At 37.7% G+C, this 17,359-nt stretch overlaps 1 protein-coding gene across 1 annotated transcript; it reads right to left on the bottom strand.

The window, feature by feature from the left end:
• Window positions 1-15,098: 15,098 nt before the first annotated feature.
• On the bottom strand, window positions 15,099-16,541 carry LOC128651920 (dnaJ homolog subfamily C member 21-like). The gene is given in 3 exon segments (XM_053704884.1): window positions 15,099-16,066; window positions 16,068-16,241; window positions 16,243-16,541. Coding segments are annotated over 3 exon segments (1,047 nt in total). The 3' UTR covers window positions 15,099-15,492.
• Between the last annotated feature and the right edge of the window lie 818 nt (window positions 16,542-17,359).

The raw sequence follows: 17,359 nt of genomic DNA, 5'->3' as shown, positions 1-17,359 counted from the left end.
ACAATGGAAATTTATAATAGAAGTAAATTGGAACTTTTTTAAAATGGTATGATCTGTCTCAATCACAAAAGGAAATGTTTGGGTTTCATATCCCTTTAAGCAGTGATTTAATCACATTCACTGCTTATAACTTCTCTGCTTACAGTTTCACCGATTTGCTTTGGAAGAAGTTTATGTGTCTGTTTCAACTGCTGCCTCTGAGTCTTTCACTGTGGCTCTTGATGTTGTCATTACCAATGCAACATCTGGAATTCACCACAGCCTCTTCCATGGTTTGTTGTCACCATCTCCTACTTTTTGTTCCTCCACAACTACAACCACCACAGTCTTTTTCTTCTCTAAGAGCTGCAGGGTTCTACCTCTGGCTTCTTGCATTTCATGCCCACTCCAAATGTGTTGAGTTTATAGTCTTGTATAAAACTATATTACATAAAAGGTTGTTATTGGTGCTCAATAGTCTAAGCCCACCTACCATACTAATCAGAGCTTGTCAATGAATATTATTTGACACAAGATTACAGACAAAATATTGAGTAAGAATTGACTGCAGTCTTATTTTCTATAAAAGAGAGAGAGAGAGAGAGAGAGAGAGAGAGAGAAAAGACCCACATAGGTTCTTAAAACCCTTGCTCTTAATTTGAAGATAAATGAACAAACAAACTAATAAAGATTCTAATACAATGGCTTCCGTACATGCGCTACACATGCTTTTCCGGATGTGACGTAGGTGAGATGTCATGGCAGTGAGTGTGAAAGTGCAACCGCTCTGTCTACTGGCTTTGGGATACAGCGGCCGTCCTGGCGCCAATCCTATCGTAGGATCAATTGAGGAAAAAGGCAGCCTGAGTCCAAGGAAGGGCAGGCTGGAGACTCCCCCGGGAGATTTCCGGAAGCGGCATTAAAACAGCGAATCCAGCAACCCATACCCTGGGAGGGTAACAGAAGGAGGACTGGAGCAAGGTGCTGTTTACAAGGCAGAGGTGGAGCGACGGCAGGTAGAGGGGCTACAGCTCCCATATGGTGTAACCTGCCGAGTCGGCTATATCACCAATCTCCCGGAATCACAGACGTAGGGGTTTGCCAGACTGCTTGATAGTGGCACTTTTGTAGCCATTGTTTGGAAGCCAAGCTCAAGTTGAAGAGCCTCTGGTATTGGAAGGAAAATCTGTATCGAAATGGGAAGCCCAACCGTGGCCTATATAGCCTGACTGGCCACAGGCACCACAAGTTTGTTTTCTTTTCCTTTTGTGTGTTCTGTTAACTTTTGTTTTTGTTTGTTCCTGATCATTGTTACTACCTCTCATCTTCTCCTTGGAAGTATAAGCAAGTTACTGTGCAAATACTGTGTCTCAATTATTGCCAGAGAGAGTTAACCCAGTCTGAATCTCCAGGAAAATTGGGGTAAGAGGTTCAGGATCCTAAATTGTGAATACAAGGATTTTTTTTTGCACCACTAACATGGCCAATCTTGTGGTAGAATTAAGCTTAAGAATCCTCTGCTCCTAAACCTAAAGCTTTTATAAAGGCCAAAATCCCACACGGTCTACCCTCTGTGACTGACACGTTTACGCGCCTTACACTGGACTTTCTATATATATATATCTGACTCCCCCCCATTCCTGTATGAATTCAGTAAAGACAACTCTTTTTGAAATAGCTTTACTTAGAAATTTTTCAAGGAACCAAATTGTAGCGAAGTTTCCCTAATAGGGATTATATGGATATTGTCTGCTCTAATTACATTTAAGAATTGCTTGTATAGTACAGCTGGGACCTGCAAATTTACCATAAAGTTATAAGTTCATTATCTGTTACATATAATATTTTAGTTGTTGCAGCCCTAAAGAAAAAGGGCAATAAATCAGTTGCAGAACTAGGGTTTGTCATAAAAGCCACTGAATCCATAATTGTATAATACTGTTATTTTACCTTTTTTCTTTATATTTGAAAGTAGCACTGCAGCCACTATGTTTAGTTTTTTAAATTATCTGACTTATAGGAAAAAGGCAATGAAAAGGTGGCCAAAAGCTAAAAAGCTGTTGAAACATTAATAGTATCACTGATATTAGATTTTTTGCTACTCTCAAGTATGTGATATATAAGTAGTGCATACTTTAGAACATATGGTGTTATCTCAGTTAGAATACCGCTGGTTAAAAGGATGACTAAGTTTAGCTATTTATAGGCATAGTTATTCTACTGTATAAAGATATTTTGTAATAGTTTTGGTGATTAAGAATATTTCATCAGAAAGTATCTGAATCATTATTTATTTTTTCTCTTGTTATCCTTTCTATTTGCTCTGTCTTTAGGTATAAATGAGTCCACATTCGCTTTCTCTTAAGTGGGAAACGTTCACTATTTAAAATGAAAGGAGAAGGCAAGTATGATATAATTTACCGTAAATTAAAAGTATCAATTGTCTAGCTTTTTCCCCGCAGCGGAGGTTTTTAGATTAAGTTAACACTTGAACACGATTAGTTAAGCAAGCTTATTTCTCACGCCAGTTCTGCTGTAATAGCTCTAAGGAAGCTTAGATAGAGTTGGAGCAAATTTATTGTCTAAAAAGCAGAGTTTGGATTTGTTTTTTTTATTATTATTTTAGTTTCTTTCCCCCCTTCCCTCCTTTTGTTACCACACACACTTGTCTGAAAACTCGTTTCTCCCGTCTCTGCCTGCCTTGCATATTCATATGTTTCGCACTCCCTGTGCACCAGTGCAGACCTCTCTAGTGACATTTCACATTTCCCTTAGTGGTTCTGAACACTGAGCCCCACACTTTTTATCCTCATAACACATTTTATTACACATTCATTTAATCACCCCCTTATTACACATTTGATTAATCTCATTTCCCCTCTTCCTCCCTCTTTTTTTTTTTTTTTTTCTATCTCCTCTCCATTTTTTTATGGAGAGGTTTGTGACTTCATCCAGACCAAGACCTCCAAACATGCCACTAAAAGTTAAAGATAACAAAGACAAAAAATCTAAAAGTAATGTTAGCATGCAGCAGTACAGTTCTGTGGATCTTTCCGATATCTCTATGACGGGGCTTGGCTCCCAAAATTTAGCAAAGGAAATATCTGATTTGATAGCCCCACAATTTGATTCCTTAAAACAAGAATTGGAATATATCCGTCCTCAACTTGACAAACTAACTCAGAATATGTCCCAATTATCTGGGGATGTACAGCAATTCAATAAAAGAATGAATGAGGCGGAATTACGAATATCAGAGTTAGAAGATAAAAGTAACTCCCGAGAAAAAAATAAATACAGCAGGATACTTAGATATTAAAACTACAAAATAAGATTGTTGAACTTGAGGATCGTTCAAGAAGAAACAATCTACGGATAATTGGTATCTGTGATATACCTTTAAGGTATATCCCGCCTACCTTTCCTCCACCCTATATCAGGCACACCTGAACCATCATTCCTTGCCTGAAAATTGTTTTCCCTTTGCAGCTTATTTGACCGCATCCCTATTGCTGTGATTCTACTTTGAAAATTCCTAACTTGCTTTGGTTTCTTTCTCTCTAAACAGGAGTAGTAAGCTAGAATCTTTTTGTTGCACATTTTACTTTCAAAGTATTTACTCATTCTTCCGGAATTCTACTTTAACAAACAAACTGAATCAAGGAGCACCGGATCTACTTGCAGCGTCTGGAAGCCGCACTCTCACTGAAGCTGTATACCGGTCACAGAGGTAAAACCGCTCTCTTCAAACTTAAGGTAATATTTAATCCATTTACAAAGGATTGTTCTTAAGTTGTCACTCTCTGGAAACCAACTGCATTACCTTGCTGAATCTTCCGGTTATTACCATAGTCTGTCTGTGATGTATATATTTTATGAATGAGTGTGTGAGTGCGTGAAGCCATATCTGAACATTGCTACAACAAGAATCAATTACTGACGCTTTCACAAAGTGTATCAAAATACATATTTCTTTTATCATTTACTCAGAACTGTTTGCTTTATGTTCCTTACTTATATTGCAACAATTGTTTCTACCTAAATATTCATTGCCTCTATTTGGCATCTACGAAGTTTTCTACCAGTAAAAGTCTCACCAGTGATCTAACAGGTAGTTCAAATCATACTGCCTGTTTTATTCATTAAAAGAGCAACAAACCCTTAATTCAATAACACTGCAAAAGTTCCTGCATAAAACAGGACATCACATAATTTTCAGGCCACAGTGTTCTAAGGGTTTGTTACTGGTAAACAAAACTTTAATATCATGGATGCAAATGAAATTAAAACTGAGTTCTCTAACATACAAAGAAAATTAGATTATCTTGCACAAGGTTTAACAGAAGTACAAGCAGATAATACCGCATTAAAAGCTATTGTTAAAGAATATATGTCTCATAAAAGTACTGAAGTACCTGAACCCCATATTCAATACCCTCAACCTTTCACTGGCAAAAGACATGAATTCAGAGATTTCAAGACTGCTTGTAAACTTCTTTTTACCATGAGACCCCGCACATATTATTCAGACCGCATCAGGGTTTGCACCACTATTTCATTTTTACAAGGAGAGCCTAGGACCTGGGCTAACAGGTTTTATGAAAATAATGACTCAATTTTGGATTCACTACAGGATTTCTTTCAAGCTATGTCTAATTTATATGAAGACACAGATACACAAATCACTGCAGAATCTAAACTACGCGCACTCAAACAGGGTAAGCGCACGGTGGAGGAGTACACAACTGAATTTCAAATGTGGGCAACTGACTCACTATGGAACCAAGTTAGCCTTAAAAATCAGTTTAGGCTGGGCCTATCTGAAAACCTTAAAGATGAACTGTCTCGCCAGGAAATGCCTGATACTCTTCCAGCACTTATAAAATTAAGCACATCCATAGATAGAAGACTCAGGGAACGGCGAGCAGAGAGATTTACTTCAGACACAATACCCAGGCGCCAGATTACTTACACTACAACATCTGAGAAACATCAAGGGGGTGTAACCCCTATGGAGATAGGCACTATCAAGGGGCCACTAAGTAATGAGGAAAAAATGAGAAGAAGATTAGAAAACTTATGTTTATACTGTGGACAAAAAGAACATAACGTCTCAAGCTGTCCTTCATTACAAAGACAAAAGAAGGGTAAGAAAACAGGTTATCAAAACATATATCATATCTCAGATACAATGCAATTGACTTTACCTCTCTCTTTGCAGTGGGATCAAGAAAATATACACTCCAAGGCATTGATTGACTCAGGTGCATCTGGGAACTATATTGATTCTGTATATATTGTAAATAATAAAATTCCTCTGGTTTGCAAGCAGAACCCTGTGTTTGTTAAATCAATTGATGGTACTTTAATAAATAAGGGACCCATTACACACCAAACAATACCTTTGCTCACAATGATAAACAAGGGGCACACAGAATATATTACATTTGATGTGATCCCCATATCACTACATACTATTATTTTAGGATATAGTTGGCTGCAAAAACATAATCCTAAAATAGATTGGGAACATTCAAAACTTAAACTAGACTCAACATATTGCATAAACACCTGTTACCCTCATAGCATTCTTTCATCATCTGAGATAGGGATACCAGGGACATATCAGGATTTGGCAGAGGTCTTCAATTTGAAAGAAGCAGAAAATTTACCACCCCACAGAAGCTTCGATTGCCCTATAGATATCATTCCAGGGTCACCAATACCGCATGGGAAGATCTATCCTCTATCACAAGATGAGTTAGTATACTTAAGGTCCTATTTGGATGACAACCTGAGAAAGGGATTTATATCTCACTCCACATCCCCTGCTGCTGCAGGCATGTTTTTGGTAAAAAACAAAGATGGCACTCTAAGGCCTATAATTGACTACAGGGCTTTAAACTCTATAACCATAAAAAACAGGTATCCATTACCACTAATACCAGAGATAATAGAACGGTTAAAAGGAGCTCAAATATTTACTAAATTAGATTTAAAAGGGGCATACAACCTTATCAGAATGAAGAAAGGTGACGAATGGAAGACCGCTTTTCGGACTCGATATGGGTTATACCAATACAATGTAATGCCTTTTGGATTGAGCAATGCTCCAGCCACTTTCCAACACTTTATTAATGAAATCTTCCGAGATTTAATGGATATTTGTGTTATAGTGTATTTAGATGACATTCTGATTTATTCCAAAACAGAAGAGGAACACGAAAGACATGTACGTTGGGTCTTAATGCGATTGAAGGAACACAAGTTATATGCCAAACATGAAAAGTGTTTATTTCATGTTAACAAAATTAAATTTCTGGGATACATAATAACTCCTAATAGGATCCAAATGGATCCAGATAAAGTTTCATCTGTATTAGAATGGCCTACACCAAAATCAGTTCGTGCACTACAACGTTTTATTGGCTTTGCCAATTACTATCGAAAGTTTATAAAAAACTTTTCTGATATAGTAAAGCCCTTAACTCAGTTGACTAGTAAGAAACAAAGATATAAATGGACCGAACAGGCCCAATCAGCTTTTGACTACTTAAAAGGGCAATTTTCCAAAGCCCCCATTTTACACATGCCAGATCCTGAGCTGCAATATGTATTAGAGGTAGATGCATCAAGTTCAGGTATAGGAGCAGTTCTATCTCAACAAGTAGATAACAAATCAGAATTATTTCCTGTAGCTTATTATTCAAGAAGATTCACACCCGCAGAAAATAATTATAGTATAGGAGATAAAGAACTCCTTGCTATCAAAGTATCCCTCGAACAATGGAGACACTTACTGGAAGGTACACAAAAACCATTTAAAATCTTCACAGATCATAAGAATCTGGAATACTTGAAGAAAAGTAAAACTCTAACTTCCAGACAAGTAAGATGGTCTCTATTCTTAGATAGGTTCAATTTCTTGATCACTTACCGACCAGGAAGTCTGAATACCAAGGCTGATGCATTATCCAGAGTACAGGAAATGACACCTCAAGAGACCATGACTCCAATAGTACCAATCGAAAAATTTATTGGAGCCCTAACACCTCTAGAGGAGGAGATTAAAAGGGCACAAGAAAAAGAAACCAATACACCTAAATCCTGTCACAAAAACTTAAATACTGGTTTGATAAATCATAAAAATCAATTGTATATACCCAGTTCATTAAGGAAACAAATATTGAAACACACTCATGACGAACCTTTATCCGGTCATACCGGAATACAAAAAACCATTGAAAAAACAAGAAGAAACTTTTGGTGGCCCCACATGAATCAAACCATTCAAGATTATGTCAATTCCTGTGACATTTGTGCTAGAAATAAAATAGATCATAAAGGGCCCATCGGATTGTTGACCCCATTGCCAGTTCCGGATAAACCCTGGTCCATGATCTCGATGGACTTTATTGTAGAACTACCAAAATCAAGGAACTTTAACACTATATTAGTTGTAATAGATCATGTAACAAAGTTGGGACATTTTATACCTCTAAAAAGGTTACCTTCCGCTTTTATTACAGCTAATGTTTTTCTTAATCACATAGTAAAACTTCATGGACTACCCACTGATATTATAACAGATAGAGGTACACAATTCACCTCTTCCTTTTGGAGATCATTATGCAAATTATTAAAAATTACACCAAGATACTCAACAGCTTTCCATCCCCAAACCAATGGGATGACTGAGAAACTAAACCAAACATTAGAACAATATCTTCGTTGTTACATTTCCCATTTGCAAGATGATTGGATAGATTATTTATCAATGGCGGAATTCTCTTACAACAATTCAGTATCATCTTCAACAAAAATGACACCGTTCTATGTAACCTATGGCTATCATCCAACAACTTTGACTCTATCTAAAACTGATGTAAATTCTCCAGCTGCTAAAGACTATTCTATACAACAAGAAGCAAGACTAGCCCTAGTCAAAAAACATTTATCTGACGCAAAGAATTACCAGAAAGCTTATTATGATAAACGTCACAGACCCAGTCCAGTCTATAAAGTGGGTGACAAAGTATTACTATCTGTAAAGAATCTAAAACTCCATGTACCCTCTAAGAAATTGGCAAATCAATACATTGGACCTTTTGTAATCAATAAAATTTTGAACCCTATGACAGTATGTTTAACTCTTCCTGCAGCTTATAGGATTCATCCCACTATACATGTATCTCTGATTAAACCTTATACTTCTACCGTACCATCCAGTCTTCAGACTCCAACTGCGTTACAAATAGATGACCACGATGAATTTGAGGTGGAACATATTCTAGATTCTAGGATCAAGAATCATCACTTAGAGTACTTATTAAAATGGAAAGGTTTTGGTCCTGAGGACAATTCTTGGCATCGTAGCACTGATATTTCTGCTCCCCGTTTAATTAGATCTTTTCATCGCAGATATCCTTTGAAGCCATCCCTCTTGTCAATTGGGGGACCCCTTAGTGGGGGGAGTGTGTGATATACCTTTAAGGTATATCCCGCCTACCTTTCCTCCACCCTATATCAGGCACACCTGAACCATCATTCCTTGCCTGAAAATTGTTTTCCCTTTGCAGCTTATTTGACCGCATCCCTATTGCTGTGATTCTACTTTGAAAATTCCTAACTTGCTTTGGTTTCTTTCTCTCTAAACAGGAATAGTAAGCTAGAATCTTTTTGTTGCACATTTTACTTTCAAAGTATTTACTCATTCTTCCGGAATTCTACTTTAACAAACAAACTGAATCAAGGAGCACCGGATCTACTTGCAGCGTCTGGAAGCCGCACTCTCACTGAAGCTGTATACCGGTCACAGAGGTAAAACCGCTCTCTTCAAACTTAAGGTAATATTTAATCCATTTACAAAGGATTGTTCTTAAGTTGTCACTCTCTGGAAACCAACCGCATTACCTTGCTGAATCTTTCGGTTATTACCATAGTCTGTCTGTGATGTATATATTTTATGAATGAGTGTGTGAGTGCGTGAAGCCATATCTGAACATTGCTACAACAAGAATCAATTACTGACGCTTTCACAAAGTGTATCAAAATACATATTTCTTTTATCATTTACTCAGAACTGTTTGCTTTATGTTCCTTACTTATATTGCAACAATTGTTTCTACCTAAATATTCCTTGCCTCTATTTGGCATCTACGAAGTTTTCTACCAGTAAAAGTCTCACCAGTGATCTAACAGGTAGTTCAAATCATACTGCCTGTTTTATTCATTAAAAGAGCAACAAACCCTTAATTCAATAACACTGCAAAAGTTCCTGCATAAAACAGGACATCACAGTATCCTGGAGTCAATCGGTCCCTCAAGTCTCAACAATTTTATAGTTGAGCAACTTCCCTCACTGTTGGATATGCCAAAAACTCAGATTCCAATAGTTGTGGAAAGAGCCCACAGAATTGGCCAGCTGCATAAAGATCAATCTGGAAAGCAAGGGGCAAGGCTAGTAATTGTGAAACTGCTTTGTTATCAAGATAAGCTTGACATTTTGATACATTATAAAGGGGGAAAAAAGGAAGTAAAATGAGAAGAAAACCGCATACTGATTTTTCAGGACTTCTCTTTTGAGACCTCCTTAAGTAGAAAAGAAATGGCAGGTATTTGCTCTAGTATAATAAAAGCCGGTCTAATAGCATTCATAATATAGCCAGCGATATTAAAGGTTAAAAAGAAAGGAAAGACGTTTATATTCAACTCAGTTGAGGATGCAAAAACTTTCCTTAAGTGTCTATAAAAGCTTGACATATTGGATCGGACTGTTAATGATGATAAGTTTTCTTTTTTACAATATTATTTTTCTTTTTTTCTTCTCCTTTTTTTTCCCTTTCCTCTCTGTTGGCTCTCTCTTTCTCTTTTGGCTCTCCCGCCCTACCCCCTGCCCCTCTGTCATATAGTTGTAGGGCTCCCCACTTGGATTAGATCTCATTGGTACAGATAGAATATGTCCTCCTTAAACATAATCTCTTGGAATATCAGAGGTATTGTAACCCCGATTAAGAGGAAACTCATTATGAAAATGTAAAAAATCTAAAAGATCAAATAGTATTTTTACAAGAAACATACCTCCTCTCTAAAGAGATAATGAAATTAAAACAAGTTGGGTTGGGGAAGTAATTGCTACATCGGTACCAAACAGAAAAAGAGGGGTTGCTATTCTATTGCATAAAGGGCTCAACTACAAAATAATCAGCAAAGACATAGACCCAGATGGCAAATACCTTGTGGTACAATTACAAATAGGAAGTCAGAGGCTAATATTGTGTAATATCTATGGTCCTAACACTCCAGACAAATTATTTTGGGGCAAAATGACAAAAAAATTGGCAGAATATATCAATTCTAAATTAATAGTAGGAGGCGATTTCAATTTAATTATGCAGGAATTAAAATCCTTAAGAAATTTAGGTTAAGTCTTAATTTAAAAGATATCTGGAGGATTCAAAATCCAGATCAAAGAGAATACACATGCGAATCAGAAACCTATAAAACCTTTTCTAGGATTGACATGTTTCTAATAAATAAGAAAATGCTTGGTCAGGATTTACAAGCTACAATTAACCCAGTAATTATATCAGACCACACACCAATATCCCTCTCCATCCCGCTAAGACCGCTATCATCTCAACCTAATTCCTTTTTCCCCCTAAATATTTATATATGAATATCAAGTTCACCAATTGGCTTCGGAATACGTGGCAACAATACAAAACCTTTAACGAGAATTCAGTATCAAACTCGGAAAACCTATTGGGAAGCATATAAAGCAGTAATAAGGGGAGAAATAAAGGCATATCTTAGTAAATGGAGAAAAAAGACTAACTTAGGAACATTCAACTAGCAAACCAATTACGTAATACATATGACATTTATTTAGCAAAGCCTACAAAAAGGAACTGGGAAAAATATGCTCAGGCAAAGAAGGAGAGAGACATTTTTTTTATTTTTTTTTAGGTATTAAAATAATTTATTCCCTACTATACATGTTTTGAGGGAACAGTAGAAATACTGCATTAGAAACAGTTCCCATGTACATATGGAAGGATCTGACAGATGTAAAATAAAATGCAATTAGCAAATGTATTGCATTCTATAGCAAGGGAAATCAGTTGTTGGAAGTGTCAACTAAAAATGGTAATAACGGGGGGCGGAGCTGGCCGCTGAAGAGATCAGACGTGCACACTAAGAGCTCCTGATACTCTGGATGATTTAATGGCCATAACAGAGCCTGCACGGACATCAAATGATTTAATTTGAGTAAATGTACTACTGGCTTTCCTTTGTGCACTACTGAAGGGACTTTAAATCCAACTTGAGAACGATGTTTGCCTCAGAGACCTCGGAGAAGCCATGAGGTAGCTGACAGCGGACGCCATTTTTAAGGGAGACACTGCTGGCTGTACTGAGGTCTGTGATTCTGTGAGACCGGCATTGGATCAGATTGCAAGAACTTGAGCATAAAAACTAGAGGGGCCACTTCTGAACACCGCAAGTATGGCGTACATATCCCACAGAACCCTTCAGATGCTCCTATCTGCACAACTCAAGTGCGTTAAGGAAGCGGTGAACGCAGGAATAGGTTCACATGGGCACGGGGCCTCCTTGGCCAAACCAGCTGGTATACAGAGTGGTATGCAGCAGAGTCTCCCCAACCAGAGATTTAGCACACTAGAGGGGCTGGATTACAAAGTCCGGGCCTCCCCTGTGACGGAGGAATACTTGGTTAACATAGCCCCCAGCGGGCTGAGGGGACAGCTTCCAGCAGGTCAGGATAATGGAGTGGCTGACCGATACTGTGGCCCTGTGCGACCGATGATTTGGGGGTTTACAGAGAGACTTACGGAAATTGTGTGTGCCACCGGCCGCAAGCAGAGACCAGAAACACAACAGCAGCGATCTATGGGTCTGAGCGTGGACAGTAAACTGAAAATGGCCGCAATATCACAAAAGCGGTTGATTCTGAAGCTGGCAATGAAGCTACCTATACTCACTCCTGCCTGGCGCTCTAATGTTAAGGCTGGGGTAGGGTGAAGATGACAATTATTGGTAACCCCAGACTAATATTCGAGGTGTCTTTGGATTATTTACTAAATTCAATCTGGGGTTTACACCTTAAACGTTTAGTTATGTGCACCCGTGTTAAGACATTTAGTGTTACAATATATAAGGTAGAGATGACTGTTATTGGTAACCCCAGGCTAATATCCTTGTTGTCTTCTGGTTCTGGGCTAAGTTAAATCTGAGGTTTACACCTTAAACGTTTAGTTATGTGCACCCGTGTTAGGACATTTAGTGTTAAAATATATGACAATCATATTTCAGTGGTCTGTCTCCCTGGCTACATAACGTGTACTGCCCAATAAGGAGCTTATACTGGCTCATAGATATTAGTAGCATAACGTTATTGTGCACATCATTCAGATTGTTTTTGTATATATGTTACCTGCATAATTACTGCAAGCATGCTTCATGTTTATTGCTGCTCACAACCCTTATCCCAATGCTGTCTCACTATGCCATTATTTGTTATGGGAACTTTCCTTCAGTTCCTATGCCGATACCATTAGCTCAGGTTCATTTATAATGTGTTGCATCCTTAATATGCTAGTGTTAACATGTTCTATGTTCTGGCTCACCATACTAAGCGCCCCAAAAATAGGTGTTTCAAGCGCATAATAATACTGTCTGGGTCACCCCATTTCCCTTGTAGGTGGCATCCCAGGGAGCATGATATAGTGCCACCTAGGGTCAGCCCTGATAGTACTATTGTGGGACCTTGATGTTGCTCTATCTTGTAGTTTGCTTTGCCTATGCAGTTTGCCGTTGGCTATTTCCAACATAGGTTGCGGACATCTTATCTGTTTATCCTTCCCGTGGGTTAGGGGAGAGCCCCAGGGGAGATATTTTCGTAAATTTGTGAAATTGATGTCATGGCAGCTATATTATAATTCTACCAACTGTGGGTCATAAGCACGATACTTTTAATGATAATTGTCATACCATCCTTATGAGTCTGTCCGCCCTGGGGGTGAGAGAGGGCCCTCAGTGGGGACAAGTATATTTCTAGTAGTGTTTTAACCTAAGTATCATTATTACACTTAGTCCAAGATAACAATTACACAGTATTTGTTTCTCCTTCTGGGCCAGTGGCCAGGGCCCTGAGCGAGTCCTTGTAAAGGAAGCATAACCCACGAACATGCAAACGTTTGGTTAATTATCACGAGATCCCTAAGTTGCATACGGCAGCTGAACATTGTGCTACAAACGCATCCACTCAAGACTGATCTTAGCTTAAACTATGTAATCTAGAGATGCTATACAGTTAAGCCCCATAGTATGGTAGAAGGGCTCTCAGCCTTGCAGGATGCCCAGGTTTTTGTTATGCGTTTTAGTTTTAAAGAAAGTTATGGAAAATATTTTATGCCTAGAGCAAGCAACACCTATCTTTACCTCTTATATTCTGTTCAGCCTAACAACCCTTATGTTTATAGATATGAGATACCCAGCATTAGCCCACCTCCTCCCCCCTAAAGCAGAGCCCACTCCAGGGTTCCAACTAGGCGGACTACTTTCCCCTCAATTATTTTATAAATATGTGTTCTCACCGAATTGAATTTTATTGCTTATTCTTTGGGTATGGAACTACGATTTATATAAAGTTGTTTTCTTATGTGTTTAATGTACGTTATTCCTCCCTTGATATATTTGTATGAACTTCATGTTTACAGATACTTGAGCAGGGGTCCTGCGCGACCCCAATTGTTACCTTTTTCTTTTAAATCAAATAAAAACTATTAAATTTAAAAAAAAAAAAAAAAAAAAAATTGGTAATAACAATTGCAATGGAAATGAACAATCTTTATACTTATTAAATTACATCACAATTACTAAAGTTACAAACCAAAATATTGGATTTATAAACCTGATAAATATGAAACAAACCATTCATAGTGTTCCTGCTGCTCTCCTGTTATTTTTTGGTTATGCATCTTCCTTTGTTTAGGAAGCAGATCATGTATTACAAATGTGCCACCAATTAAATACAGAGCAACAGGACTCAGCATAATACTAACCCAATTATTATATTCTTTTAGCATATTAGACCCACTACAATATAAGGCATATTATTGTCATAGATTACTGTTGACTACTAACCATTATTTGTCATATAGACACTATATGCTAAATACACAGTAACCTTTCTACATTGTATAATGGCTGGACTGATGTCAGTAGACCACAATAGTGACCCAGACATGCAGAACTTGTTGGCTTTGGGTATTTTTAAGAGTCCACTGCATAGATGTGAGACATAAACAAACTGCATGACTATTTGTTAACTAGTGTATATCGCTTTGCATAGATCAATTACCTTAAATACATTTCTAGTTCTTTATCTGCTTCTGGATAACAGTTGCAAAACTGTTGAAGTATTTAAAGATTGATAATAAAGAGGTTTTTTTTTTTTGGTTTTTTTTTAAAACATATTATCCATGACTATGTAGTGGTTTGCCAATAACAGGTTTAAAGTTGCACACCCTCACACCCGATTATTTACAGACTTTAAACTACAGAATTTAAATTAATTGAAGAAAAAGTTAAAATCGAAAAAAAAAAAAAAAAAAAAAGGACAGATAGAGCTACAGTATATGCCTACATTACAAACATAATTCACTAACAGGCATATGTGTCTATGTACAAATAAATAACATTAAAGACAATGGGGTCTATTCAAATAAATTAATTCTGTCAATAAACCATTAGAGAAACTTTTCTGAAGGACTTAAATATACCCTTATGTTGCATGAAAATAAGAATCTACAAAACATACTGTATGTCTTTACATGACAGTGGGCAGAACTGTGAAATCATAATTCATTTTCGTTGCCTTATTTCAGTAAGTACTGATTTCCAGCTAGGACGTAAGATCTAGAACATGGTATCACTGTATGCATAGTATCTCATACTATTGTCAGGTGTCTCTATAAGTCCACAGCTTATGAATGGAAAGTACAGTGCATGGGGCTTTTACCCAAAAGTTCTTGACAAGTGAAAGATTTTTTTTTTTTTTTTTGCTTTTTTGCTTTTCCCGTTAGCTGCTGTTTACAGTGTAGGGTTGTTTATTGCTAGGGCATGCCCTGTTGCCTTCAAATGGTTAAATAGTTTATTCCGAGTAGTAAATTCAGAGGAACATGTATTGCAACACAGGGAAACATCATTCTCTGCTTGCTCTTCTGTGGGTTCTGACTTTTTAGCAGCTTTCTTCATGTCTCTTGCTTTCTTTCCTTTAAGTTTTGGTGCCGCGTTTACGTCTCTTTGAGTCTCTTACTCATTTGTTTTAGAGGATATGGAGCTGGTTTCCTGGTTTTCTTACTCTGTTTGGTCTAATGTTGTGCTGTTTACATCTGTTTCTAAATTCTGGGTTTCATCTGTATTGTTTTCCACCACAATGGCGACATCTTCCCTTATTTTTTGTTGTTTCTTCTTTTTTTGTTTCTTTTAAATTTTTGGTTTTGTTGTTTGTTCAATTTGTTCATCTTCTGATAAAGATTCGGCTTCTCCCTCCAGGGCACTGTTTTCCTCTGTCAGTGAAGCACTGAATTCTTCATCCTCCTCTTCCAGCTGTTGCCGCAGTAGCGCCACCATCTCCCGATGCTTCTTTGATTTCTCATGATTTCTCATTGCTTTTTCAGTCTGGCACACTTTGTCACAAGCAGGACAGTAAAGGTCATCAAACAATTCCTCTTCTCCTTCATCACTTGTTTTGCTATTTTGCTCTTCTGTTACTACCACTTCATTGTCAGACTTGACCCCAAATTCTCTTTCATACTGAGCTTCCATCTGCTGCAGCTCCTTCTCTAGCTCACCCATAGCCATCCAGCTCTGCTCCTTGTACTGCTCCGCAAGTTTGGACTGCTTCAACTTCTGTTGCCTGTGAAGCTCCTCCACCTTTTTGGCTTTCTCTGCATTCTGCTCTTCCACCAGTTTCCTATGAGCCTGAACTTTTTTGTCCCTTTTTCGAACAAACACAACAAGCTGGCGGACCAGTTCACTCCTCTCCTTGCAAACTTTGACGTGTTTTCTTATTTTCCTTTTCCATAGCACGTTTCTCCCATCGGTTTGAAGCCTGTCTTGTATCATATTCTTTTTTCAAGGCAAAGTTTTTTACTGTACAAAAACTTTGCCAATAGGAATAAAACAGGTGAACTACCATATCATAATCACTCTAAGAATCTCCAAAAGTAGGGATATCCAGAGTAACAAGTCACAATAAAATACTGGAGCAGATCCAAGCTGTCATCCTGGTATTCCCCATCTACACCTCCTTTCAAAAGGGCATGCCTGTGGTTATCATACCAGGCTCTTTCCTGAGGATCGCTAAGCACATCATAGGCTGCTTGGATTAATTTAAACTGTTCTGCAGCTTCCTCTGAGTTGTCTAAGATCTTATATGGGTGCCACCTCAGGGCCAGCTTCCTATAGGCCTTCTTGAGATCATCATCAGTGCATTCCCTGCGAACACAGAGCATCTCATAGTGACACTTCATAGCTGAAACCCTGAAGCCGGTTGACCCAGCACACGTACATAGGGCACCCGGAAGAGAACACACTAGGCGGAACTCTAGTGACGAAACTTGCCCCCCTCCTGACACCAGCACTGTTACTAAGACAATCACCAGGAAAGAGAAATTTATTTAACTCAATCTATTACACAAGAAGCAGTAAGGTCTAGTGCGAAATTCTATCAGTTTGGGGGCAAAACAGGTAAATATCTAGCAAATATGATCAGGCAAGCAAGAGGGTCTAATACAATAGAAGCAATCGCTAACAAAGGGGTAAGATCGACAAAAAATTATCGCTGAATTTTTAGAATATTATAAAAATATATATAAAGAAGATACAATAGATGAACAAAAAAAGAAAGAGTTCTGGGATAATTGTTTAATATCACAAATAGATTCAGATAAATTTCATCATTTAAATAGACCAATAGAATTAGATGAAGTAGACAATGCAATTAAAAAAGCTACTCTTAATAAAGCAGCTGGCCCGGATAGCCTCCCTGCCGAATACTATAAAATCCTTGCGGATGACATAAATAAGCCCCTTCTTGATCTATTCAATCGCTATTACATTAAAAATGAAAAAATATCCCAGGAATTTACAAAATCTTACTTAACATTAATTTGCAAAAAGGACAAGAACCCAGAAGATTTGAGTGTGTATCGCCCCATTTCACTCCTTAATGTAGATTATAAATTGTTAACAGGGATTATAGCTAAAAAGAATGAAAATGTTTTTAGGGGAATTAATACATCCTGATCAAACAGGGTTCATCTTGGGAAGAACTTCCTTCTCCAATATA

The sequence above is a fragment of the Bombina bombina genome, chromosome 3 (genome assembly GCF_027579735.1).
Source record: "Bombina bombina isolate aBomBom1 chromosome 3, aBomBom1.pri, whole genome shotgun sequence".
Lineage (NCBI taxonomy): Eukaryota > Metazoa > Chordata > Amphibia > Anura > Bombinatoridae > Bombina > Bombina bombina.
The sequence above is the reverse complement of the archived record's forward strand: the minus strand, read 5'-3'. Positions and strand labels throughout refer to the sequence as shown.